Consider the following 26,160-nt stretch of genomic DNA (forward strand, 5'->3'; position numbering starts at 1 on the left):
GATCCCATCCTTTTCTCTCAGTTACATTAGTCTCACACTTGCAAAGACAAACAGATGCAGAGTATGGTTCAATAAGGTTTATTGAATCAGCTGCCTCTTAGATGAGATGGCATGAATTGCAATAACTAGGATGATAAAACACACTAGAAGCAAAATGGTGACAGGGAGAGTGAAACACAGGAAAAGTCCCACCATATTGTCACTATGTGTAATATATGTGTTTCCTAACTAAGCTATGTTAGAGTACAGAGTAATAAACCCTAATCTGCCCTTTAGGTTTCCCCTCTGGGAAGACATCATCCCCGGTTGAGCGAGGAAGCCGGTTGTCTAGAAAGACACCATCTCCATGTAGGTCAGGGGTCCAGTAGTCTAGGCAAGCAACTGTAGCGAAGGCAATCAGCATGGAGTCGTGGTCATCTAGCTGGAATCTCACTCTAACAGGGATGGGACAGAGAAGTGTATTTATAGTAAAACAGCTGATGTTCTGAGAAAATGTCCCCACGTAAGAATGTGTATGTTTCTGTGAATGTTGGAGGCACTGCCCACCACTTTGCCGGCAATTCTATCTCGCTGCATCCTTGAGAAAAGCACAAAGTGAAAAGAATGTCTTGCTAGAAACGCAATGCTTTCCAAGGCGAAAGAACAACTAGATGAAGAAAATAAAAGCACCGCAAATGTGGCCTATGCTAAAATAATAAAATGAAGCTGAATAAAATGTAACTGGGCTAAATTACATTTGAAGTACTACAATATGAGGCCATATATCTGCTACTTTTGTCTGATGTGTTGGAAGAAAAAGGACATTCCTGCAACAGGTGACAATTTGGGAGCCTGAAACGACATGAGCTATTCCGGCTCGCATTCCTCAACAACTCTTCACAGTTTAGAAGCAGATAGCTTCCATTCGAGAGGGTTGGAACTCCCTTAAAATAGCAGGCTAAATTAGCTGCTGAAGCGTTACACGCCCCGTGCAAGGACAGGTGCTTACAAACTATCTAATGGCTCACAGAAGTGTCACATTCACTACTGATAAGAAAGACCTCTTTTATACCATTGAAACATTTGTACAAAAAGGGAAGCTTCCACACCTCACGCATGTAACTATCTTCTAGCCTCTCATATCTGCCTACTAGAATGTGTTTCAAGCAGGATGTGAATTGAAGTGTTGAAATAGGCAGATTAATAACCCTGTGTGCTACCCATTCAGCAGATGGTATTTCAGCCACAGTAAAAGGCAACTTTTCTAATTTCTCAATGTTTAGCATAACATAAGTCGCTTCCTTTTTAGCCAATATTTGTGGCTGTTGCGTTAAATTAAATGTTAAAAATATGTCTCTTGCGCTAACGTGTTGCCAGGCAATGCAATCCGCTTTCAGTGTTTGTAGTGTCCAACCTAACTGCATAATGGACCTTATCTGACTGTGTCCATGTTGTAAGGTTGAGATGTCGCTTTGCACTATGTCTATTGCAGAAGAAACAATGTTGTTTAAAGTGTATATACAGTCAGACAAGTTGTTAATTCCATTATCTACATTGGCTAATGCTTTCTGCAAGTTTTCCTGATCTATTTGCCTTAACCGGGCAGCAGCTTCTTGTTAGGAAAGTTTCCAAATTTTATTGTACACTGCATTTAAGAAGTGCTTTTTACATTGCCTTCTGGGGCCTTCCTGCAAATCTGTAACATTAGCCAGGAGACTGAGGTGTTCTGTAATGGCAAACGTAAGATGAGACGAAATCACGTATTACTGCTTCACAGATTGCAAGTAAAATTATTAAAGGCAAAAACAGTTTTATCTTGTGAGTTTGATTTTACCTTGCTGCACAAACTCAGCCCCTAGCATCCTGCTTTTGATGAAATGCATCAGTTAAAACAAATTCACATGAAAAAGTCCACTGCATAAATCATACAAGCAGATGCTCACTGTATAATTCACAATTTGCTACGATTTTTGAGAAACATTGACACACTTTGTTTCCCAACTGGAGCCTTATTTGTGACATTTGATTGCAAGTCCTACCTCTATTTCTAATTTATGTGGTGTTACATCAGGGGGGGCAAGTGATTTCATCACTAATAGACTTGATCAAAATACTTGTAATCAGTATAAACCATATCAAATACATATCGAAACACATATATTTTATCCTTAAAAAATATTCTTATAACTCATTTTCTTCAAGTGACCTAAAATATAATAAATAACTCTATAAACTGAAAATGCCCAAAACGGGAAATAATGCTATACTGAAAAACTTTCAGCCTGCAGCAGAATCCTTCTTCCATGTAGCCGTACATGGCACATCTGCAATACAAGATGTCAGATAAAATAGAGATTACTTAAGAACCATGATAGAGAGTATCTTATTGCCTGGACATCTTGTAGAATTAATTTCAGACAAGCAATAAAAATCTGATGGAGTATTTTGAGGTAAACAGGCAATTGCAATTAATAAGGTTAGAGTAAAAATATATATAACTGAGTTACAGACGAAAGAACCTGAGTGATTAAATTTAGATGAAGGATTGAGTGTACATTTCTAAATCATCATAGGAATGCTGCCTCTTAACTACCTTATGGCAGGTGTACTTTATTTCCCCGATTCATAGATCATTGCATGTTGTTAGGTTTGTCATCAACCTTCTGATACATGCTCTTTCCTCTGCTATAATTGCAGCTTTAACTTTGGCCCAAAAATCCCTCGCACCCAAAGGCTTGAGGGGAGAGAAGGGTGCTGTTGTTGTTTTACAAGGGGAACAGGAAAGACTGGGTGAACTTTCATAGTGAATGGTAATTTTAGATGTATCATGTTATCTCCAAAGGCATGGCCAATTTGATATGGACCAATGCACCGGGCTGGAGTTTCTTTTCCCTGCTGGTCCTAAGTGCGTGGTCGATAGCCACAAAAGTCCCCCTTTGGGAACTATCTTATCTAATTCACATACTGCTTGCCTTACTTTACCTTAGATTTTGTTCCAAAGAGGATATGATTTGTCGCATAGAGGTATGATGTTGTTCTATAGTCAGGACAACAAAGGTCAAGAAATTGAGTGATGGATTGGAGTAGAAAGGAGACTATCCATTTGAGGTACAGGCAGAATTAATGTTCCTAAATTCAGCTAATCACAAAGTTATCTAACTAACCTTCCTGGACCTTACCAAACAACGTAGATAGTTTTCAAGTTCTTCACTAGAAAGCTATGTTTGCCCTCTTATGTCAGGGTGATAAGCGGTGGACAAACACAGTGTGAGACATAACTTCTTACAAAAGGCTTCCTAAAACATGAGACAAACTCTATTATCCAATCTGAGACGACAGGTGGAGGAAGGAAATGTAAACGTACCATGTGTTGTAGACATAAGTCAGCTATTTTGGTTGCTCTAGGGACTCCTTGAACAGGATAGAGTGCCACACTTTAGCGAGCATGTCCATGACCACAAGAATAGAATTAAACCTTTGTCAAGCTCAAAGTATAACAAACTTTATAAAAAGAGATAGAGCCAGTACTACGTCATTTCTTATGGCAGGGAAAAAAGGCCTGCACTAATCTGATGACACAGCAGTTGAACACTGAGGATGGCGGATTGGCCCTCCCACATATTAGATTGTACTGTCAAGCAACCTTTCTTGAATGGCTCATTTGAGCATCAGCTAAATCATTTGGATTGCTTCTATCTCAAATGCTGCGATAGGCTGACATACGGCTTCCGGTTTTTCTGATATTTCCCATATTGCCTAAACATGCCAGATATAAGCTGCTTCATATGCTTGATTTTAGATATAGGAAAATCAGAGAGGAATTTAAGTTCCCCCATTTCCATCCTCACATGCATATTAGAGAGTGTTATCACTTAGGGTTACATTTAGAGATCACAGTTATAAGGAAATGAGAAAGCATGGGATTTTTCAAGCTTATAGATTTTTTTGTCAAATGGGTTTGTGAAGCCTTGGGAGCGACTGAACGCCAGCCATCCTGCCATTCCTCTCGAATTAGCATTCTCTTATTTGCACATTAGTCATTTCTTACAGTGCAATCAAAAATTAGCCAACTCATTTACAGAAGGTATTAGCAAAGCCTACTTTGTGACCTGTCTCACTGGAATAGGCAACTGGTATTGCCTGCTTCATCATATACAATGTGAAAGAGTGGTCCCTTTGAGTAAAATCACAGCCTCGACAGGGTGCTAGATAGATCAGCGCTCCTGGGTTAGGTATAATAGAATGGCTCACGAAGCCATACGCGGGGCAAATTACAAAAGTGTGTCTCTCTATTCTAAATGGAGGTTGTATTACACCCCCTGCGACATCCAGAAAATGTACTCTACTAATTCTGTGTTTGATGCGGACACAAGGGTGATTGGCTTCATGTATGTTTTACATGCTCTGCTCTTTCTCGTTTCTGGATTCAAATATTTTCAGCAGTCAGTGATAAGCTGCAGGTTTGCATCAGCCCAGACTCCTTGGGCACACATTCCACAGATGGCCACAGAATCCATGCAACTGTTAAATAAAGACTTCCATCAAAATGATCTCCTCGCTAGATCACGAGTCTTGATCAAAGCAAGATGCCCTGGTAAATGAGAGTTGTGATTTCATATAATTGCCTGTTTCTGTAAGTCTGGAGTGAGTAACATAAGACTTCTCCATGTAATACAATACCTTAATTCATGCATCTCTTGTGCTAACCATTGCTTGGTACCTAGGCTGGCAGTAGCAGCTTATTAGTCTAGTCCCCATGAATATATGGCGCCTCTGTAACATGTTTATTTTGTGTAAGAGATGGTTTCACAGCCTGGCTCTCTGGGTCGTACTAATGTGTCCGCTTTGCCGCTCTTGTGTTCAAGGTTAAAGGTTATAACAAAATGTAAATCCTCCAAAATAAGGACCGGCTAACTTGTTGGAGTTAGAGCTCATAGGGGGTCATTTTGACCCTGGCGGTCCGAGACCGCCAGGGCTAAAATGACGGAAGCACCGCCAACAGGCTGGCGGTGCTTCCTGGCCTATTACGACCGCGGCGGCAGCGCCGCGGTCGCACCGCCGGGGCCGGCGGTTTCCCGCCGTTTTAGCCCTGGCGGTGATAATCCGCTAGGGCAGGCGGTTTGCACCGCCAGGAAGAGGCTGGCGGTAAGGGGTGTCCTGGGACCCCTGTGGGCCCCTGCACTGCCCATGCCACTGGCATGGGCAGTGCAGGGGCCCCCTAACAGGGCCCCGGCCAGCTTTTCACTGTCTGCATAGCAGACAGTGAAAAGCGCGACAGGTGCAACTGCACCCGTCGCACGGCCGCAACACCGCCGGCTCCTATGTTGTGGCCTCATTCCCGCTGGGCCGGCGGGCGCAAACTTGGTTTGCGCCCGCCGGCCCAGCGGGAATGTCATAATGGGGGCCGCGTGAGTGCGGCCGCACGCCCGCCAAGGTCGTAATGACCCCCATAGTGTTTTCAAGAACTGCAGGTTAAGGTGATCGGTGCATACCATTACTGGGTGATGAGTCCCATTTAATATTGCCATCAGTCTTGAAATGCCTTTACTCCCGGGGGCTCCTTATAAAAAAACTGGCATTTGTTTCCACATCATTTAGTCTCCTGTGCATCTCGTGAAAACCATTATGAGGTGACTATGAGAATGGCCAGTTGGATAGCCACTGCCTTGGGGGTGAATCAAAAGTGGAGCTCCTCCCAAATTACACGAAGATCCCCATTGGAGAATGTCCTAGGAAATAACCAGCCCGCAAGTATTATAAAAATTCTACCCCTTGGGTGGTAATCCTGACACTTGTTGGTTCTCAACACTTGAGATCTCTATTTTGTTTGGATATCCTGCAATACTCCAGTGATGGAGACAGTGCAGTTCCTGATGCCATGTTGTTTAAGAAATCTTTTAAATATTGGCTTTACCGTCTGTGAAGTTAATCTTGAGACTTCTGAGGTCTGATCTCCTCTTTGCTATGATTGCCCAGGCAGCTTGAACACAGCAATACCACACCTACAGAATTGAGTACTCAGTGGTTATTTTTTATCCCAAGGGGAAGGAGCCCAGGAACAAATTACAAATTAAAATAAAAAAAAAAAAAAAAGAAACAAGTTGCATGTATCCCTGTGGGAAGACACAAAGGTTATCATCACAGGAATGTCTCAATACTGTACTCCAATCCCTCTTTGTATGTTTAGACTAAATCTCCTCTCCTACCTCGAGTGCAGTGATGAACCACAGGACTGAGTTTCTGCACAAGCCACCTTTGTGACTGAGATGAGTCCAAAACTACTACTTCGGTTGACTATCTTTAAGTTCCCCTTCAACTGAACTACTAACCCCAGGAAAATCTGTTCTTGCACCTAATATTCTGTGCTCCTATTTTGCTTGCCTTTTCTGCATCTTCTTCATGGTTAGATATTCATCCGAGTAGTGCTCTGATACACAAACTTCACAAATTTCTTTAACAAGATCAATTGTGGAAAATAATGTTACATCATACATTCAAAACATGCTCATAACAAAGGATTCACATGCCAGTAATTCCAAGGATAATGTTATGTATCCAAAAGAGATCACTTTCTAACAATATCAAGGTTCATGTAATAAATCAAATGATTGCTAGATACAACAGGGTCTTTGCATGATTCAAAATCCAGGATACAATGGCCACTTGACTTTGCAACAAAGGACTCCAAGCTCTCCTTTCTTTGCATCCAATACATGCTAGAAATGTTGTACCAATTACGACAGGTGCACTTAGCTGTCGACCGTCACAACAATAGAAAAAACGAGTTACACGTCCTTCTTTCATAGGCATGAGAACGGCTCTCATTTAGATCCTCAATGGGAAGAACTGGGAATCTTAAGGCTGGTGTAATCATAGCATCAGGTTACAAAATGCCAGGTTATCGTATTTTTGCATCGACCATCCAGATCAAAGCTTTAGCTGTTAAAGAAGGGGTTATTTTCTTATATCTTAGGGTAAAACAAAATTATGCCAGGTCGTCAAGAATGAGAATAAAAACGGTAAAGAGAATAATCTAAATACGACCAAAGGTAAAAAAATACAATCATTTTAGCATTTAAAGGTAATATGGTACTCTTTCAAGAATGCTCTCTCTTTCCTAACCAACTCTGTCTGAAAGCCTCCAGCAGAGGGCAATTACTGATCCAATAAATCTTAGATGCTCAGTTCTGGCAAGGTTGAATATTTTCATGCTGCTTTGAATATTTTCATTCAAGGGTATGTTCCATGCAAAAATAGAAAGATTCCACCACTGAGATTCAATGTGATTTTACGAATAATAATTGGCCATGGGCAACTAAATTGGAACTGTTTGAATCTGGCTTTGCTGTTTGAGTACTATGGGTTGGACTGCAAAGGGATCATTTTTTATGGGTACCCTCACATTTCACACTGTATGATACATATGCATGAAATTAATCATTGTTATCTACTGTGAATTAACGAATGATGGTTGCCCATTTGGACTTGACGGGTATAATATTTGATGGACAAAGAAAGGATTAATAACCTATTGTAGCTTTACTTCTTAACTGTGAATCAAAGCACTGGCTGCTTAATTAATTTACAACAATATATTCATTTTCTGATTTAACGAGGTTCTGTCCCTTGATGATATACAGGGAGTGCAGAATTATTAGGCAAATGAGTATTTTGACCACATCATCCTCTTTATGCATGTTGTCTTACTCCAAGCTGTATAGGCTCGAAAGCCTACTACCAATTAAGCATATTAGGTGATGTGCATCTCTGTAATGAGAAGGGGTGTGGTCTAATGACATCAACACCCTATATCAGGTGTGCATAATTATTAGGCAACTTCCTTTCCTTTGGCAAAATGGGTCAAAAGAAGGACTTGACAGGCTCAGAAAAGTAAAAAATAGTGAGATATCTTGCAGAGGGATGCAGCACTCTTAAAATTGCAAAGCTTCTGAAGCGTGATCATCGAACAATCAAGCGTTTCATTCAAAATAGTCAACAGGGTCGCAAGAAGCGTGTGGAAAAACCAAGGCGCAAAATAACTGCCCATGAACTGAGAAAAGTCAAGTGTGCAGCTGCCACGATGCCACTTGCCACCTGTTTGGCCATATTTCAGAGCTGCAACATCACTGGAGTGCCCAAAAGCACAAGGTGTGCAATACTCAGAGACATGGCCAAGGTAAGAAAGGCTGAAAGACGACCACCACTGAACAAGACACACAAGCTGAAACGTCAAGACTGGGCCAAGAAATATCTCAAGACTGATTTTTCTAAGGTTTTATGGACTAATGAAATGAGAGTGAGTCTTGATGGGCCAGATGGATGGGCCCGTGGCTGGATTGGTAAAGGGCAGAGAGCTCCAGTCCGACTCAGACGCCAGCAAGGTGGAGGTGGAGTACTGGTTTGGGCTGGTATCATCAAAGATGAGCTTGTGGGGCCTTTTCGGGTTGAGGATGGAGTCAAGCTCAACTCCCAGTCCTACTGCCAGTTCCTGGAAGACACCTTCTTCAAGCAGTGGTACAGGAAGAAGTCTGCATCCTTCAAGAAAAACATGATTTTCATGCAGGACAATGCTCCATCACACGCGTCCAAGTACTCCACAGCGTGGCTGGCAAGAAAGGGTATAAAAGAAGGAAATCTAATGACATGGCCTCCTTGTTCACCTGATCTGAACCCCATTGAGAACCTGTGGTCCATCATCAAATGTGAGATTTACAAGGAGGGAAAACAGTACACCTCTCTAAACAGTGTCTGGGAGGCTGTGGTTGCTGCTGCACGCAATGTTGATGGTGAACAGATCAAAACACTGACAGAATCCATGGATGGCAGGCTTTTGAGTGTCCTTGCAAAGAAAGGTGGCTATATTGGTCACTGATTTGTTTTTGTTTTGTTTTTGAATGTCAGAAATGTATATTTGTGAATGTTGAGATGTTATATTGGTTTCACTGGTAATAATAAATAATTGAAATGGGTATATATTTTTTTTTGTTAAGTTGCCTAATAATTATGCACAGTAATAGTCACCTGCACACACAGATATCCCCCTAACATAGCTAAAACTAAAAACAAACTGAAAACTACTTCCAAAAATATTCAGCTTTGATATTAATGAGTTTTTTGGGTTCATTGAGAACATGGTTGTTGTTCAATAATAAAATTAATCCTCAAAAATACAACTTGCCTAATAATTCTGCACTCCCTGTATATACCTTCAAGGTACAACAATGTGCAGTTAAGAGTAGTGTATGTATATATATATATATATATATGTATATATACACACTTACCTATACACTTACCTATACATACTTCATGATCATGAGTTTGGTCCTCCATATTAAGGCAACAATATTTCGGCACCTATGTTTTTCTGATTTTATTCTGACACACAACCAAAACAGACTGTAATGCTGATCTAGTGCAACTGCTCTGTAGCTCAAAAGCTGCATGAAGCGTCACAGTTTAATTTCCCTTTTACCCATACATACCCTGTGAAGGACTTCCTTTACAGAATAACATTTTTGTCAAAGCATTCATTTCTCAAACAAAGTGAAATGTTCCTACTTGGATACTTTTGATGTTTAAATGGACACGAGGCAGAGTACATCGTCACATGTTGTTCTATAAAATAAAACACTAACAGTACCTGTTGATTCTTTCATTGTCTGATGGCATATCCACATTAGGGTTGAATTGGTAATTAAGTAGTTCCGTACCAAAGAGGTCATATTCCAGGTAACAACCTAGTTTAGCAAATTCATGTAGTTTCTGCTCATCAAATATAGTTCTAAAAGGATAAACAAAAAGTTAAACATTTAAAATATCAATCTTGAAGATGAATTAACTGTATTGCCCATCAATGTGGCAGAGCTATTACCTGTGGCACAATGATGGAAGAAAAGCTGCCCCATCCTGTGAATTTTGTGAGGATATTTCTAGCAAAGTATTTGTGTCTGGAGGAGCTACCTTGAGGAAGAATCCCAGGCAATGTTTTTTTAACATTCCTGTGGCGGATAATGTAATTCCCATCAACATATGTTGGACTGAGGAATGTGACCTCAAATGTCAATTTAGCAGGAGCATGAAGCCTACACAAATGCAGCAAAAGAAAATAATGTCCTCATTTTAGAGCCCCCTAAACAAGATGAAGTATTTTCCCTTGCATCAAATGACACTCAGTACCCAACTGTGAATGATGCCTCTAATATTCACAGTGGTCTTTCATGCTGGCATTACTACTAACTATGATAACAACAAGTCATAATGAAATAGTTGACCCCATTCATGCCAGCCCACCTCGCTCAGCAAGACTGCCAATTTATTATTAGTCCAGTCCAGGGAGCCTGGTGAATCCCAGATTGGTGTGTATCTACTGAAGTAGGGAAGGTTAGTATCTTTTCTGATACGTAGCTGGATCCTAGAAAATATAAAAGTACAAATTATAAAATTTAATTAGTAACTTTTGACAGGAAACAGCTAAAATGTTAATTCAAGGATAAGGATTATTTTTCATATTTATTATAAGTCCAATTCATTTAAACTAGATTTTTAATAAATATCTTGAAAAGTATTGTTTAGAAAGTTACCTTTTCCATGCCTGAATCTCCTCAAGGTTAATTTGCATTATCTTTCAAGCAGCTGTTCAGCAAATGCTTGACCTTAATGAGGTGAGAAAACTGTTCAGGGTGCAAAGCAGTGGTTTAGGCTTGGTGACAAGATGGACGGAGTTTGGGGCATTTGATCCCTATCAGCCCGGGAAAAACAGCGGAGTAGACCCAGGAACTTCATTAACTTGAATTAATCTGCCTTAATCTGCCCGTAGTTAGAAAGGGCCCAGTGCAGGTCACCAAATCTCCCTTCACTGTCAGCGTCGCTGTCTCTCTTCCCTAAGTCTTGACTCCTGCACTATTGCGAGATCCCCAATTCCCAGGAATTTGGGGCAGTGATTACATTTGCCTGCCTGATGTACACAAAGATAGACTGATCCCCATGCTGCAAGGTGTGGCATGCGTCCGGGTGACGCGTCACATTCAGGAATGGATAATCCAACATTGCCTGTGCAATGTCTGGCACTTACAAAAAGTAAATCCTATTTCACTCTCCTATGTATTCAAAAAGAACAACAAAGTCTTAACAAATCATAATATCTAACACACAATGATCTATTGGTACAAAAACAATTTATACCAATATAATTATATATACAATAAATGTTCTTCAAAAAAATATTCTTCAAAAAAATAGAACAAAAAACCCCATTAAGTGTCAATCCGAAATGAACCAAAACAAAACAGATATGTAAATCAACAAATATAGATGACAAAACCAACACAGAACATACATATATGTACACAAAACACCTAAGATACACACAGGCAGTTATAAACACATCCAATAACACCACAAATATAGAATATGTTCACTAGTACATATATTGTATATCACCTACTGGCACTTACACAACCCTACGACAAGGAAATATTCTTATTACTCACCAGTCCACAATAACCACACTAGGCTGGATTTGTTTCTATGCAGCGAGTCCCTAGGTGGACGGGTCAGAGGGACTGAATACCTGGCACGCACCCTCTTGGATCACTCCCCATTACTGTTCACACTAACATGGAGTAAAGAACGGTCGGTGATACCTACTTTAAGGCTCCAGTCAGTGGCTCTATTAGATCCTCCATTCATAGAAGCCCTCTCTAACTTGCTCTTTACCTATTTTGAACAAAACCACAAGATGGTGACATTCAAGGCACTAGAATGTGAGGCTCATAAGGCAGTGGTGCGGGTCACTGTATGGGGGCATCTTGGGGTGTTTGAAGAGTTCTGACAGCCGAGCTCTCTCGACTGGAGAGGGTGATGAGAGACCTAGAAAAGGAGGGGTATGCTTGCCCACCCATGTGGAGCAACTGCGAACCCTGAGAGGGAAATATAGAGATACAGCAGCACGACTAGGGAGACATGACTATAGCCAACAGTTGGCCACGATAGACACTGAGGGAGACCAATCTGGCAGACTTCTAGCGTGGCTAGTTAAGGAAGACACAAATAGGCAGCAATAGGAGTTATACAACTGCCAGACGGTAGGGTGGTGAATATACAAATGGCCATAAATACTGTTTTCAGGCACTACTACCAGACATTATATAGGGCGGTACCTCCGCCCCTATGGACCACGTGTGAACCTATCTAAGCGGTCTGGCACTACCCACTTTGTTGCCAACACACAGGAAGGACTTAGAGGCCCCCCTACAGCCAGCTGAAATCAAATTAGCCATAAAACAGATTGCCAGAAATAAGACACCAGGCACTGACGGACTTCCTATTGAATATTATGCACAATAAACAGCCACACTAGCACCCAAATAACTGGAGGTCTTCAATGAGGCCCAACAAGTAGGCCATCTGCTCCAAACTCTCAGAGAGGCACTGATAGTAGTGCTACTCAAACCTGATCAGGATCCATTAGATGTCCGGTCATATCACCCATTATCCCTTCTGAACCTAGACTGCAAAGCTCTGGAGAAACTACTGGCCAACAGACTGCTCCCAGTCATGGATAGTCTAGTGCACACAGATCAATCAGGCTTTATTCCTGGTTTTGGGAGTTGGATCAAATTGCTATATGGAGGCCAGATGGTGAGAGTCCGTACAGACAATACCATCTTGGGCGCCTTTGCTAGTCATAAAGGTACCAGGCAGAGATGCCCGTTATCCCCTCTATTATTGGCCCTGGCTATGGAGGCCTTGACCCGAGGGTAGGTCGCTCCCCCTGCCGCTGCAGCTCCACCAGCCCAGGCTCATGAAACCTCCCAGCAAGTCCTGCTAAGAAACAGTAAGTACTCCCCCCGCCCAGCCCCTCGCCCAGCCCCGCGCTACTCATCTCTTCTCCTGTGCCTCTGTCTTCTGCCTTCCGCTCTCCCCTCCTACCTCTCTCCGCACCTCCGCTGTCCTTCTTCCCTTCGCTCTCTGCTCCTCTTCTGCAGCCCTCTTGCTGTGTGTTCTGCTCTTCCTCGGCCCCGCTCCTCTTCCTCACCGCGTTCTCTTCCTGCTTCTTTTTTTCATCTGTGGTCTTCATCTGTATCCTTCTTCTGTGTTCTTCATCTGTGTTCTTCATCTGTGTTCTTCATCTGTGTACTTCATCTGTGTACTTCATCTGTGTACTTCATCTGTGCTTCTTCCTTCTCCTCTGCACCCCGCCCTGCGTGTTCTCTCTTCTTCTGTCCTTCTTCTGTGTTCTTCATCTGTGTTCTTCTTCTGTGTACTTCATCTGTGCACTTCATCTGTGCACTTCATCTGTGCACTTCATCTGTGCACTTCATCTGTGTACTTCATCTGTGTACTTCATCTGTGTACTTCATCTGTGTTTCTTCCTTCTCTTCTGCACCGCAACCTGCGTGTGCTTTCTTCTTTCTTCATCTGTGTTCTTCATCTGTGTTTCTTCTTTCTCCTATGCACCGCAACCTGCGTGTGCTTTCTTCTTTCTTCATCTGTGTTCTTCTTTCTTCCCTGCACCCCGTCCTGCATGTTCTCTCTTCTTCTTTGGCCTTCTTCTGTGTTCTTCATCTGTGTTCTTCGTATCCTCTGCTTCTCAGGTCTCTCCTCTTCTGCCTGACTCCTCTTCCTTGACTCTCCTCTCCTCCTCTTCTTTACCCTTCTTCTTGGCTCTTCTCTCTTCGGTTCTTCTGTTCTTGACTCCTCTCTCCTCTTCTTCTTTACCCTTCTTCTTGGCTCTTCTGTTCTTCTGTTCTTGACTCTTCTCTCCTCTGTTCTTCTGTTCCTGACTCTTCTCTCTGTCCTTCCTTACTCCCCTCCACCTCTGTAACTCCCCCTCCCCTATCTTTCTTCCTTACTCCCCTCCACCTTTAACCCCCCTCCCCTATCTTTTCTCCCCTCCCCTCTACCTGACCCCTCCACCCTCCGCTTTCCCGCCGCCACCTCCTGCTCGGCCCCACCCCCCCTGCTCCCATTCGTCGCCCCCCTCCCGCCCCCTGCCCCCAGCTGACCCCTCCTCCCCCCTCCCTCTTATGGCGGCCGCGCAGCGGACGCACCGAAGGCGCGCCAAAGGCAAGCCCGTCTGCGCCCGTCCGCACCTGGACCGCGTACAGCGCCATGACCCCTGGCCCCCAGCACTCCCAAACCCCGCAGCACCGCTACGACCCCATCACCCTCCACGCCCTCAACCCAGGGCGCTTCAGCACCTGCTTCCAAGCCAACCCGAAACGTACCCACGGACCCTTCGCATGTCACACCTGCAAACTCACCTTCCACCGCGAAACCACCACGCCCGCCAGTCCACGCGCCAACAACCACCTCAAATGCATCCTGATCAACGCACGCTCCGTCCACAAGCACACTGTTGAACTATGGGACCTCCTGGACTCCACCGCACCGGACGTCGCCTTCATCACTGAGACCTGGATGAACGCCTCCTCGGCCCCCGACATCGCCATAGCCATCCCCGACGGATACAAGATCTCCAGGAGAGACCGCACCAACCAAGAAGGGGGAGGAATCGCCATCGTCTTCAAGGACTCCATCAAAAACCCCCCTCGCCGCCGAACACCTGCACTTCCAGATCCACACCGACCCCAGGACCACCCTCAGAGGAACTCTTATCTACAGACCCCCTGGACCACGCGCCCTCTTCAGCGACTCTATCACTCACCTCATCTCCCCGCACGCCCTTGCCTCGCCGGACTACATCCTCCTCAGTGACCTCAACTTCCACCTGGAACAGAACAACGACCCCAACACCACCACCCTGCTCGACAACCTCGCCAACCTCGGTCTCAAGCAACTGGTGAACAACCCCACCCACATCGCCGGACACACGCTCGACCCCATCTTCTCCGCCAGCAACCACATATCCTTCAGCCACTCCTCCGCTATACACTGGACCGACCACAGATGTGTCAACTTCACCTTCCGACGCGAGACTCGCCAACTCCGCACACAACCCATCCCACGCTGACATTGGAACAAAATCCCAGCTTCTCTCCACTCTCAGAGACAACCAACCCACCTTCTCCACCGACCCCAACAACGCAGCCCTCAGCCTCACGCATTGGATCACCAACTGCGCAGACAACCTCGCTCCCCTCAGACGCTTCCCAAGACAGACCAACACCAAAAAACATCTCTGGTTCACTGACACCCTCAAGGAATCTAAAAAAACCTGCTGCACCCTCGAGAAAGCCTGGCGCAAGGACCACACCGAAGATAACATGACTGCCCTCAAGAACGCTACCCGTGAACACCACCAACTGATCTGCACCACCAAAAGAAATTCCTTCACAGACAGACTGGACAAGAACACTCACAACAGCAAAGAACTCTTCAACATTGTCAAAGAGCTCTCCAACCCTAACGCCAACGCCATCACGCCCTCACAAGATCTCTGCAACTCCCTCGCCACCTTCTTCCATCGTACACAACAGCTTTGGACACCTGACCCAGCCAACCACCACAGAACCTACAACCCCAGCCATCACCCTCAACGCCTGGACTCACATCAACACGGAAGAGACCAAAGCCACCATGAACTCCATCCACTCCGGTGCCCCCTCGGACCCCTGCCCACACTTCATCTTCAACAAAGCCGACAACATCATCGCCCCGCATCTCCAGACCATCATCAACAGCTCATTTTCTTCTGCCACCTTCCCCGAGAGCTGGAAACACGCAGAAGTCAACGCCCTACTGAAGAAACCTACGGCGGACCCCAGCGACCTGAAGAACTTCCACCCCCATCTCGCTCCTCCCCTTCCCTGCCAAAGTCATAGAGAAGACCGTCAACAAGCAACTTACCAACTTCCTTGAAGACAACAACCTACTCGACCCCTCTCAGTCCGGATTCCGAGCCAATCACAGCACAGAAACCGCCCTCATCTCAGTCACAGACGACATCAGAACTCTGATGGACAACGGATAAACAGTCGCCCTCATCCTCCTCGACCTCTCGGCTGCCTTCGACACCGTCTGCCACCGAACCCTAATAACCCGCCTCCGCTCCACCGGGATCCAAGGACAGGCCCTGGACTGGATCACCTCCTTCCTCTCCAACTGCTCCCAAAGAGTCTACCTCCCACCTTTCCGCTCAGACCCCACAGAGATCATCTGCGGCGTCCCACAAGGCTCCTCGCTCAGCCCGACTCTCTTCAATGTCAACATGAGCCCCCTCGCCGACATCGTACGCAAACACAGCATCATCATCACCTCCTACGCCGATGACACTCAGCTGATACTTTCCCTCACCAAGGACCCTACCAGCGCCAAGACCAACCTGCAAGATGGAATGAAAGACGTCGCAGAATGGATGAAACTCAGCCGTCTGAAACTGAACTCAGACAAAACGGAAGTCCTCATCCTCGGAAACACCCCGACCGCCTGGGACGACTCCTGGTGGCCCACGGCCCTTGGCACCGCACTAACCCCCTCAGACCATGCACGCAACCTCGGTTTCATCCTGGACCCACTTCTCACCATGACCGCCTCAGTTTCTACACACCCACCCGTCAACTTCGCTCCGCCAACCTCGCTCTCGCCGCCGTCCCTCGCATCCGCCGCACCACGGCAGGTAGGAAATCCTTCTCCTACCTGGCGGCCAAGACATGGAATTCCCTCCCCACCAACCTCAGGACCACCCAGGACCACTCCGCATTCCGGAGGCAACTCAAGACCTGGCTCTTCGAGCAGCAGTAACCCCATCCCCCTAGCGCCTTGAGATCCGCACGGGTCAGTAGCGCGCTTTATAAATGTTTATGATTTGATTTGATTTGATTTGCCATGTGAACTGCAAACTTCAGACTCAACACGGGGCATTCTGGTGCATGGGGGGCAAGTGGTCTCACCGTATGCAGATCTTGTGGTATTCCTGCAAGACGCTCCCTTCACACTCCCAAACTTAATGAGCCTGATGGATAACTGTGGGGAAATATCTAGCTCTCAAGTGAACTGGGATAAATCATGTATATTCCCACTGGCACTGGTGCCTGTGCCGGAAAGGGTCTTTTCCCTGGTTGCTGATTTAAGTGGTGCCATGATACTTTTAAATATTTAGGAGTACAGATTTATCACAATCCAGATGACCTTAGAGATGGCAATCTGAACAGGGCTCTGAGGGGGATCTGCAGGTCTGTCCCTTTTTGACATCCCTCCCGTTGTCGCCAATGGGATGAGTTGTGGTAGCTAAGATGCTGGTGGTGCCTCGGATATTATGCTACTTTGCTGCTCTTTCGTTATACCTTCCCAAGGCTTTCTTTAAAGAAGTACACAACCTGTTGACAGAACGTATCTGGGGCAGGGGTAGATGAGGGTGACCACAAGTGCTACAGAAACCGCAATTGGAGGGAGGGCAGGGTGCACCCAATTACGAATGGTGCTATGCGGCATCCCAACTCCAATGCCAATGTGGTGGCTCAGCAGTGGCGATAGTCCCGAGAGAATGCAGATCCGGACGGAGCTCAATGGGGTCCTATTATACACATGGTTAGCATCACCAAGACTTTGGCATATCTTGGAGAGGAGACAGATGAAGGTGGCCCGCCTATGCTGGGAGAGATATGTGACAGGACATGAGGGAGGATTGCTCTACTCTCCCCTAGCCCCACTATGGCAGACACCGGTTCTGGAAGACATATCCAGACGATGTGATGTGACCACCTGGTAAACCACAGGCATCTTGACTCTGGCTGACCCTTACAGGAAGGGAACTTATATGTCGTTCTGGGAACTCATGGATGGATTCGGATTCCCAGTAGTTAATTTCTTGCCACATCATGTGCTACAACGTCAAAAACTGGCCATATGGTGGCCGAGGGGACAGAGCCTCCCTACTCCCAGATATTACATGCTTAACTTACACATGGGGGCACCCGGCATGCTATTACCAACATATACCTGGCTCTGCAACGCACAACACCCAAAGAGCTCACACAAGCACGGGCGACGTTGGACATGGCATTATTCTCCTCACTGACTGATAGACAATGGACTCAGGCGTTGCGACAGCTCAAAGAAGTATCTTGTAACCCACAATTTAGGTTCACACAGTATAATTAGTTGCACCAGACTTATCTGTCCTCACATAAGATACTACAAATGTTTCCAGAGGCGGCCCTAGTATGTCCCGCTGTAGAACTCCAGGGGCACGTTTTTGCCATATGATGTGGTTCTGTCAGCCAGTCCAGCACACCTGGGAAAGGGTCGTGAAGATCACAAGCGGGATAGCTGATTATACACTGTCACTCACCCTGGAATCCAGTAGGCATGAACATGACGCCAACAGATCGCCAACAGAGAAACACACACACAAATTCATTGACTCAGCCTTTGTCCTCTTCAAGCCTCCAATACCGATGCACTGGAAAGCACTGACTGCTCCTGAAACAGGGGAATGGCTGAGGAAAATAAAGCTGCAAGGTGTACCAGTTAAGTGTTGGGATTGTTGGAACGTGTTTGTGATGAAAGTGGAGGCAAAAAATGACGAGCGTCCCCCATGAACCAAGGTCCTGGAACACAGGGATCTAGTCTTCCAATGCCAGCCACATGCTTAGTGCAAGGTCCATGAGAGTCTTGAGGTATACAGCAGAGCTGTGACAACCTGAAGGTGGGGACAAACATTTAAGTCTTTCCGTGAACTGTACCATGGATACACCCAATTAATGGTACAACTCCACATCCGGCTAGACTAGCATGCGCGCCATTGATGCCTATGACTATTGCTGCTAGTAATTATGCTACAATTTTTACGGCATTGCAGAGAACAGTTTCTCTTTCTTTTTCTTCCCTCTTCTTCTCTCCCTATCTTTTTGTCCTTTTTGCCTTTCTTCTTTACCAGGCCTCATATCCTTGTATTCAATGACAGATAATGTTACATTAATCATGCTATATTATGCTGTAAAGGATGTTCTTACGACCACCAATATGTTATGTTTTTCCAAGAAAAATCTATAAACATATTAAAAAAGGATCAGGGCGAGGCCTACCTAGTCATAGTTCAAAATACAGTGACACCTGACAAAGGGAAATCCTTTGTCCCCAAAACCCACACTAGCCAAGTAGGCTCCAATCCCAGTGGGAGAGAAGATACCCCCAGTACTGGTTTGGAGCAAACACAGGGAATGGGACTACTTTATTCCCTGGACAAATCTCTAGGTGGATAAATAACTGAAGGGATGATGGGTTTCCCCATCTTGGATTTTATGATGAAGGACACTGTGGGATTGCAGTAGGACAAACAGGAACATCTTGAAAATGGGTAGGGTTGCTAATGTGAAATTTACCCCATTGCTTAGGTAAGAGCCAGGAATCATCCCCATCCTCTGGCTTGTGCCAACCCGTAAACGTGGCATCTTAAGACATCCTCCTCGGAACACTTTCTGGACCTAGAGAAGAACGGAAGAGGATCAGACCTACTGTCTTTGACCTGAGAGGAGAATCAAATGACTTAACCTGCTCCCTTCCTGTCTTAAGGGAAGACCAGAAATAGACTAAGGAGCTGAAGTGGAGAGAAACTACTGTAAGCTATAAGCTACAAACTGCTATCAGTCCATCTCAGCTCTAGGGGATAAAGAAAGGCATTTGGCTACAACCTGAGGTTAGGTCCTGATATACAGAGTTGCTGATGGATACTGTGTTGCAGTGGGGGTAAGTGGACATGAATTATTGTGTAAGAAAACATTGTTGACGGGCAGTGAGTCAGTTGTATATCTATACTGTGTAAAGACCCATGTAAGCTTGGCTGACGTTTGATCTAAGAATGATTTAAATCTGTGATGAACAAGTCTCTTTCAGCAACTACTGAAATGTAAAGAACACAGAATCACTTAAACTTTAGATACACATAAAACTGAATATAACAGGGACATTAGGCTTTACAAGTAGGAGCACAGTCATAGAAATATATTTGATCTAGATTGGTCAACAGCACACCAATCAGTGCTAATCAGCATTTGGACAGATCTAACTGGTCATGAATCCTCTCTATTCGTATGTCCAAGTTTTCACTCCACTAGCCATCAAAGAGCTTCAATGATTGGTCGAGGGTGAGTCTCAATACTCGAGTAAGCACTGCCACAAATGGACTTATTAGGAAATGGTTAGAGGGAGGAGGAAAAAAGCCTGTCTCCAAGTGCTTCATTTGCAAGAAGATGGCATCAAGAAGATAGAGGATACTCCTTCAGATAAAGATTGGTGACAAGTAACCTGGGGTACCATGAAGATTTTGACAGAAGGGGAGGCAGCCTCAACTCCTCTCTAATTGCTGGTCTGCAGGCAGTGTGGCAGATAATCACTTAGTGGGGAGGATAAAATAGAGATGGAAAAGAAAGGGAAAGAACAAGTTGATGCTTCATGCTCAGAATATATTGAGAAAGCGGACTTGTGACAGAATGAGACCCATATATTACCTACATTAAAAGAGGCTTCTTATTTAGATCATGGTTTCCCTGTAATCACAGCTGATCAATTTCAATATGAACAACAAAGGGAAGTGTTGTGATGATAAAACAAGAAAAAGCAGTTCTATAGTTAGCTATGCCCGCCTCTCTTATTTTAGTACAGAGAGAAGGCTAAGTCTGCAAAATCTAATCAGCTAACAACCAGTCATTTCTCACCTAACAAAATCCAAATAATGGCACAGAATAGGGAAGACAGTTATTCAAAATAAGAGAGAACAGAAAGTCACCTTAATAAGATCAAAACAAACAACTCTTGTGTTATAAAATCCCAAGAAAGTTTTGTTCCCCATCCCACAAATGAAAGTTGTCAGGCACCCTTGCTCTATGCATCATATATTCTCCAAGAGAACTCCAAGTACTAGCCTTTACATCAATAAACTGACTCCATGGTCACAAGTTAGCTAGAAGAATCTAGTAATGAACACAGCATGTCCAAGGTTCCTTAGGAACTGCAAGGGAATTATAAAAAAGGGCAGAAGACTTAGAAGATAAGATAATATAAAATGTTAGAAGAAAGGCACATAGATACTGAAACTTCAGCCAAGATGTTTATGAAATTATTATTGAAGGAGGTCATCAAGATTAAAACCACCCAAAAGATACATTATGAGCAATTTAAATACTTGAATAAGAAGGTAGGTGAATTCTTTGAAAAAGTAGAAATTATAGCCTAAGTTATTACTCAGATCAGGGGTATCAGTGGATAACTTAGAAACTGATATGCAAAGAGATTTAAGAAACAAGATACTCTGATGAAACACACTCAGTGCAAAGGTGAGGATATACAAGATATACCTTGTTAGAACAACTTTCCGATTATTGGTGTAGCTGAAGGTTGCGAGAATCAAGCCAAGGGGAGGTTCTTTCATTAAAAGGATGACACAACTGCTAAGAGCAGAATTACTAGAAGAAGATAGGGATAATTATCTCAAGCTATTACCAATCCTTAGGGCACATTGTATCCCTTTCTTGCCACCAAAAAGCGGAGCGACCCAAGATCTATCATAGTGTTCTTTCAAAACGACATGCTTAAAGAGAAAAGACTACTCAGGATTGATGAAAAAAGAAAAATCAAATCCCCTGAACCTCATTTTCTCTATATTTCCTGATTACGGCTTTTCTACCGGAAAGTATTTGAGAGAAATGAAAACTCTGGAATTTGAATAAAAAATGGGAATCTCTGCATCAATACTGGCTCGAATTCATTTGAAAATAACTTGGCATGGAGACGTGCATGTGTTTAATTAACTCGATCAAATATGAAGTTTCATCTCTAAAGTACAAAGAAAAAATTAATAAAACTACAACCCAGCATAGCTGTGAAACTTAGCAGGGCTGAAATAGGAATCCATGTAAACTACAGAAATAAATTAACGGCTGAAGGCAGAACAGAACTGCTACTTTCCTGAATGCTGTCCAACTGCATTGAGCATGAACCAAGAAGAGACAGAACTGGGCCTGATTGAATTAAAAGGGACTGATGGCAACAAAAAAACATTGCCAGGAGAAAAAGATATACAAGTTTAAGAATAATAAAGAGTGCTCAACATTGTGACTATTAACATGAATGTATTAAATATTATTTATAAGGCAAACTCTAGATTATGCACATATCATAGAAGTTGAAGAAACACAACTAGCCCAAGGATAAAATAACTATGGTTATTTGGAAGCTTAGGCATATTTGGATTAAGAAGATTTTATTTGCAAGTGTCACTGCATCTCATAGAGGAACCAAGGGCAGAATGGTCATATAATTGAGTTGGAGACTCATCCTAAAGGCCAGTGGGTAAATCTACATTTAAATTGCCTCAATTGTTCATGTATAATGGTTTCGTATTAAGGTCCCACCATGAATGATCCACAGGGGGGGGGCCTTGCCCATAGAGATTCTTCAAATACACAACAATGATATAAGGTAAGAACAAATATTAGAAAAAACATTTGCTTGAATTAATACAGGCACATGAATAGATAAATATCTGTTTTGCTTGCCAATATACTTATAAAAGCTCATGGCTTGCTATCTCTACTTGGCAGAATTTTTTTCTGATATAAAACATGGTACTGCAAAGAGTTAAAATTATTGCTGTTATATTTGCCGATCATTGTATGGTTGGATTTATGATAGAATGGGGAAGCACGATCCGAATGACTGCCAGAAAGATATGGAGATCCTGTAACATGCTTTTAGAAAATAGTAAGAATTGATGAATAATGCAAACAATTTAAAGTTATTATTTAATAATGAGAATACTGTGTTGATACCATTAGTTTAGGATGAGTGTAGGCCAGTTTTTCATGGGGCATGCATTTCTGTTGCTGGTAGAGAGACACTGAGCAATTCCGTTTAATCCAAAATCTGGTGCTGCAATTATAAGAAGCCATACACCCATCAAGAAAAGTAAAAGTAGAAATGAGATAATAAATTATTTAACAAATGAAACCTTAATGCATGACCAACATTTCAACAACGAATATTTGAGAAAAGTGATAAGGTGGGGATGTTACTGGTGTGGTAGGCTAAGTCGCAGAATATGAAAAATGAAATGTAATGTGTTGAAGTCAGAAAAACTGCCAGACCCTACACCTACACAGAAACTATTGATCCTGAAAGGCAGGAGATCAGAGGATATTATTCAAAACACAATCCTACTGCCTCTAAATCCATTCCAAATGGAAATACTAGCTATCCCAAGTTAAAGGAAGGAAGTCATAAAAGTTGTCAAGGATCTACCAGTGAACAAATCTCCTGGGTCTGATGCTCTATGTAGTGAAATTCATAAAACCTTCTCCAACCTACTGGTGGAGCATTTACTAACATTATATAAACTTATTTGACAAACAAACTAATACCCCATATTTTAGGCAAGGTACTTTGTGTTCTTTTTAAAATGCTCATAAAAACCAGAAACAATGAATTTCAAATCGTTTTACTATATTTCTCAATACAGATTATAAGATCTTAATAGAAGTATTAGTTTATCTGCCAGTTGGTATGCTTAGGGGTCAAATAGGGCCCAGTCAAATTAGTGTCATACCAGCATGACAGCCCACATCACAGACATGTTCCCTAACAAAATCAATTTAGTTCAATTCAGATGTTTTATATAGCGCGTAGCTACTCGACCGGACCTCCCAGCACTGACAGCAACATCACAATCCAGTAGCTCCATGAACTGCAGACTAGAAGTCAAGCTTCAGATGAGATGGGTTTTGAGCTGTTTTCTGAAGCAATTTTCTGACTGTTGAAATCTAAGGGAGGTGGGAAGGGAGTTCTACAGCTTGGGAACAAGAGAAACAAAAGAGTGGCCACCTCTTCTTGCTATATTCACCTTGGGTACTGTCAGAAGCCCTTGCTTATTGGACTGAAGGAGCCTACATGGAGCATAGGTAGTAAGTAGCTTCTGGATGATGATTGGGACTTTCCCATGAATGGCCCAAGGAGCAATGCATGGGGCCTTGAACTGAATTCTTTCTCAGGCTGGAACAGCAGATTGATGCTCGAGTATTTTGTGAAGGATTCTAGCTTCCCCATTGTGGACCACTTGAAGTCTTTTAATCATGTTTTCTGGACTCCCTAAATAAAGGGAGTTTCCACAATCTAATAGTGTACTGATTAAGCCCTGCATCACCACCCTCCTAGTGGATGTAGTTTTCTGAGGGCTCTCAAAATGCCAAAGCAGGACCCAGCTAGTTTCCAAGCCTGTGCTTCCATAGGGATTTTGTCATCTATGCAGAAACCCAGTCTTTTTACTGCCTAGGCACGCTCAGTTATTTTTTCCTAGATGCTCTGGCCATGACAATTCCAGCCATCTTGACCCGTTATTACCAACCACAAGTACTTAAGTTTGGTCACCATTAACTTTAGGCTAGTTGCAGACATCCAGCTCATAAGCTCCTTACGGCATGAGTTAAGTTGGATGGACGTTTGATTCACATCAGGTGTGAGAGCCATGATGAACTGTGTATCATCTGCATATGACACTCAGTCCAATCCATATGAGCGTACAATTTCTGCTAGGGAATGAACATAGAGATTAAAAGTGTGGGGCTCAGCGACGAGCCCTGTGGGACTTTCAGACTGTAGAGCCTGGATGGTGGAATAAAGTGTGTCTTCGCACACTTGGAAGCTCTTAATTTCCAAGAGGACTTTCAGCCATTTACTGGCTTCCCCAATAATTCAGATTTCCTTTATCCTCTGGATAAGGGTAGAGTGTGACATGGTGTCAAAGGACACACTCAGATCAAGCATCATCATAGCTGCAGAGCCACCTTGGTCCAGAAATGACCAGATTTCCTCGGTGGCAACAAGGAGTGTGGTCTCTGTGCTACAGCCAGCTCTAAAACCTGTCTGCGTGGGGTGAAGAATGTCATGAGTTTCAAGAAAACTGGAAAGATTTTTACTGATGTTTTTTGAGTGATTTACTTTCTACTGGAAGATGGATCTGTAGCTTTCTGCTAGAAGAGGGTTAGCCGTTGTTTTTTTTTAAATAACTTTTTAACTATAGCACAGTTCCATGCAGGGGGTATATTACCACATGCCAGGGAGTGATTCAGAATATCCATTAGAATGGGCAAAAGAGCCTTATTGTCTGATCTAACATATCAGGAGTGGCAGGTCCAAGTGGTGATCCTGCTTTTGATAGATTTAAGGGTGGATTCCATACTTTCAAGACTTAGTGCAGGAAACAGTGGCAAGGTAGGTCCTGGCCACTGCCTTGCCCGAGAAGTATAATTATTTGTAATGGGTATGGGCAGGAGGTTCAATATTTTATTAACTTTATTAAGGAAAAAATGTGCAATCATACTGCAATGTTGTTCTGAGTGTGGCAGACCTGTGAAACAAAAGGGTGATTCATGAGACTGTTTACCACTTTAAACAGTTCCCTGAATGAAGTAGGGGCATTCTCTAGTTCTTTTTTAACCTCAAAATGGGCTATTCTGGCTCTTTTGTAGTTTTTATGGCAATTTTGTAGCTATTTTTATTGTTGTTATTTTATGATTTTCTCCATTCTCTTTCTCTTTTTTTTTTGCTTCTCTTTGTAATAGGGCCAGCTCTGGGGTGTACGAAGGGGCCCTCCCTTTTGTCTGATTAGGTTTAAGGCATTTGCAGGGGACACAAGGATACATGTATTGTTTAGCCATCTGTCAAGCATACTGTATCATTCTGTCGTGCCCAGACTAAAAGAGGGATTTGGTTCAGTGAGAGCATCTTTCCATTCTTTAACTTTAAGATTATACCATGATCACCAGAGTTTTTGGGAGGGGAGCTGGTTACTGTTATTTTAGAAACTACAAGCCATAGAGGAACTATGCAGTGGTCAGACCATAGCAAAGGGATATTATCTTCTGTTGCCAAATTATTGAGATTTGTAAAGACAGGGTCTAGAGGATGACCTTCTTTACATTTTGGCGTCTTTACTATTTGTTATAATTGTAATGCAATTAAATCTTGGACTAGCACCGTAGCACTTTCACAAACATGTTGCTCAAAATGCATATTAGGGTCTCCTAGTAAGGTGAAATTTGTTTTTTGAAGGCTGCATTCAGCTGCTAGATCAGGTAAAGTTGATGCAAATTGGGAGGTTGTCCCAGGTGGATGATACATTAGGATGCCAGAGAAGGTAAAGGTGTGGGCAAACGCAGTGAGAATTGGAGACTCTCACAATCCGCCAAATCAATGGGAGTGAAGGTGCCAACAAATAGCCCCCTA

The 26,160-nt window shown here is 43.5% G+C and overlaps 1 protein-coding gene across 1 annotated transcript in view; it reads right to left on the minus strand.

Moving 5' to 3' along the window:
* PTER (phosphotriesterase related) overlaps positions 1-26,160 on the minus strand; it is a 132,276-nt gene that overhangs the window by 22,022 nt on the left and 84,094 nt on the right. Inside the window, exon 4 of the mRNA XM_069211551.1 lies at positions 9,623-9,763. Within this exon, the coding sequence (XP_069067652.1) occupies positions 9,623-9,763 (141 nt within the window). The remainder of the gene's footprint in view (positions 1-9,622; positions 9,764-26,160) is intronic.

The sequence above is a fragment of the Pleurodeles waltl genome, chromosome 10 (genome assembly GCF_031143425.1).
Source record: "Pleurodeles waltl isolate 20211129_DDA chromosome 10, aPleWal1.hap1.20221129, whole genome shotgun sequence".
NCBI classification, from domain to species: domain Eukaryota; kingdom Metazoa; phylum Chordata; class Amphibia; order Caudata; family Salamandridae; genus Pleurodeles; species Pleurodeles waltl.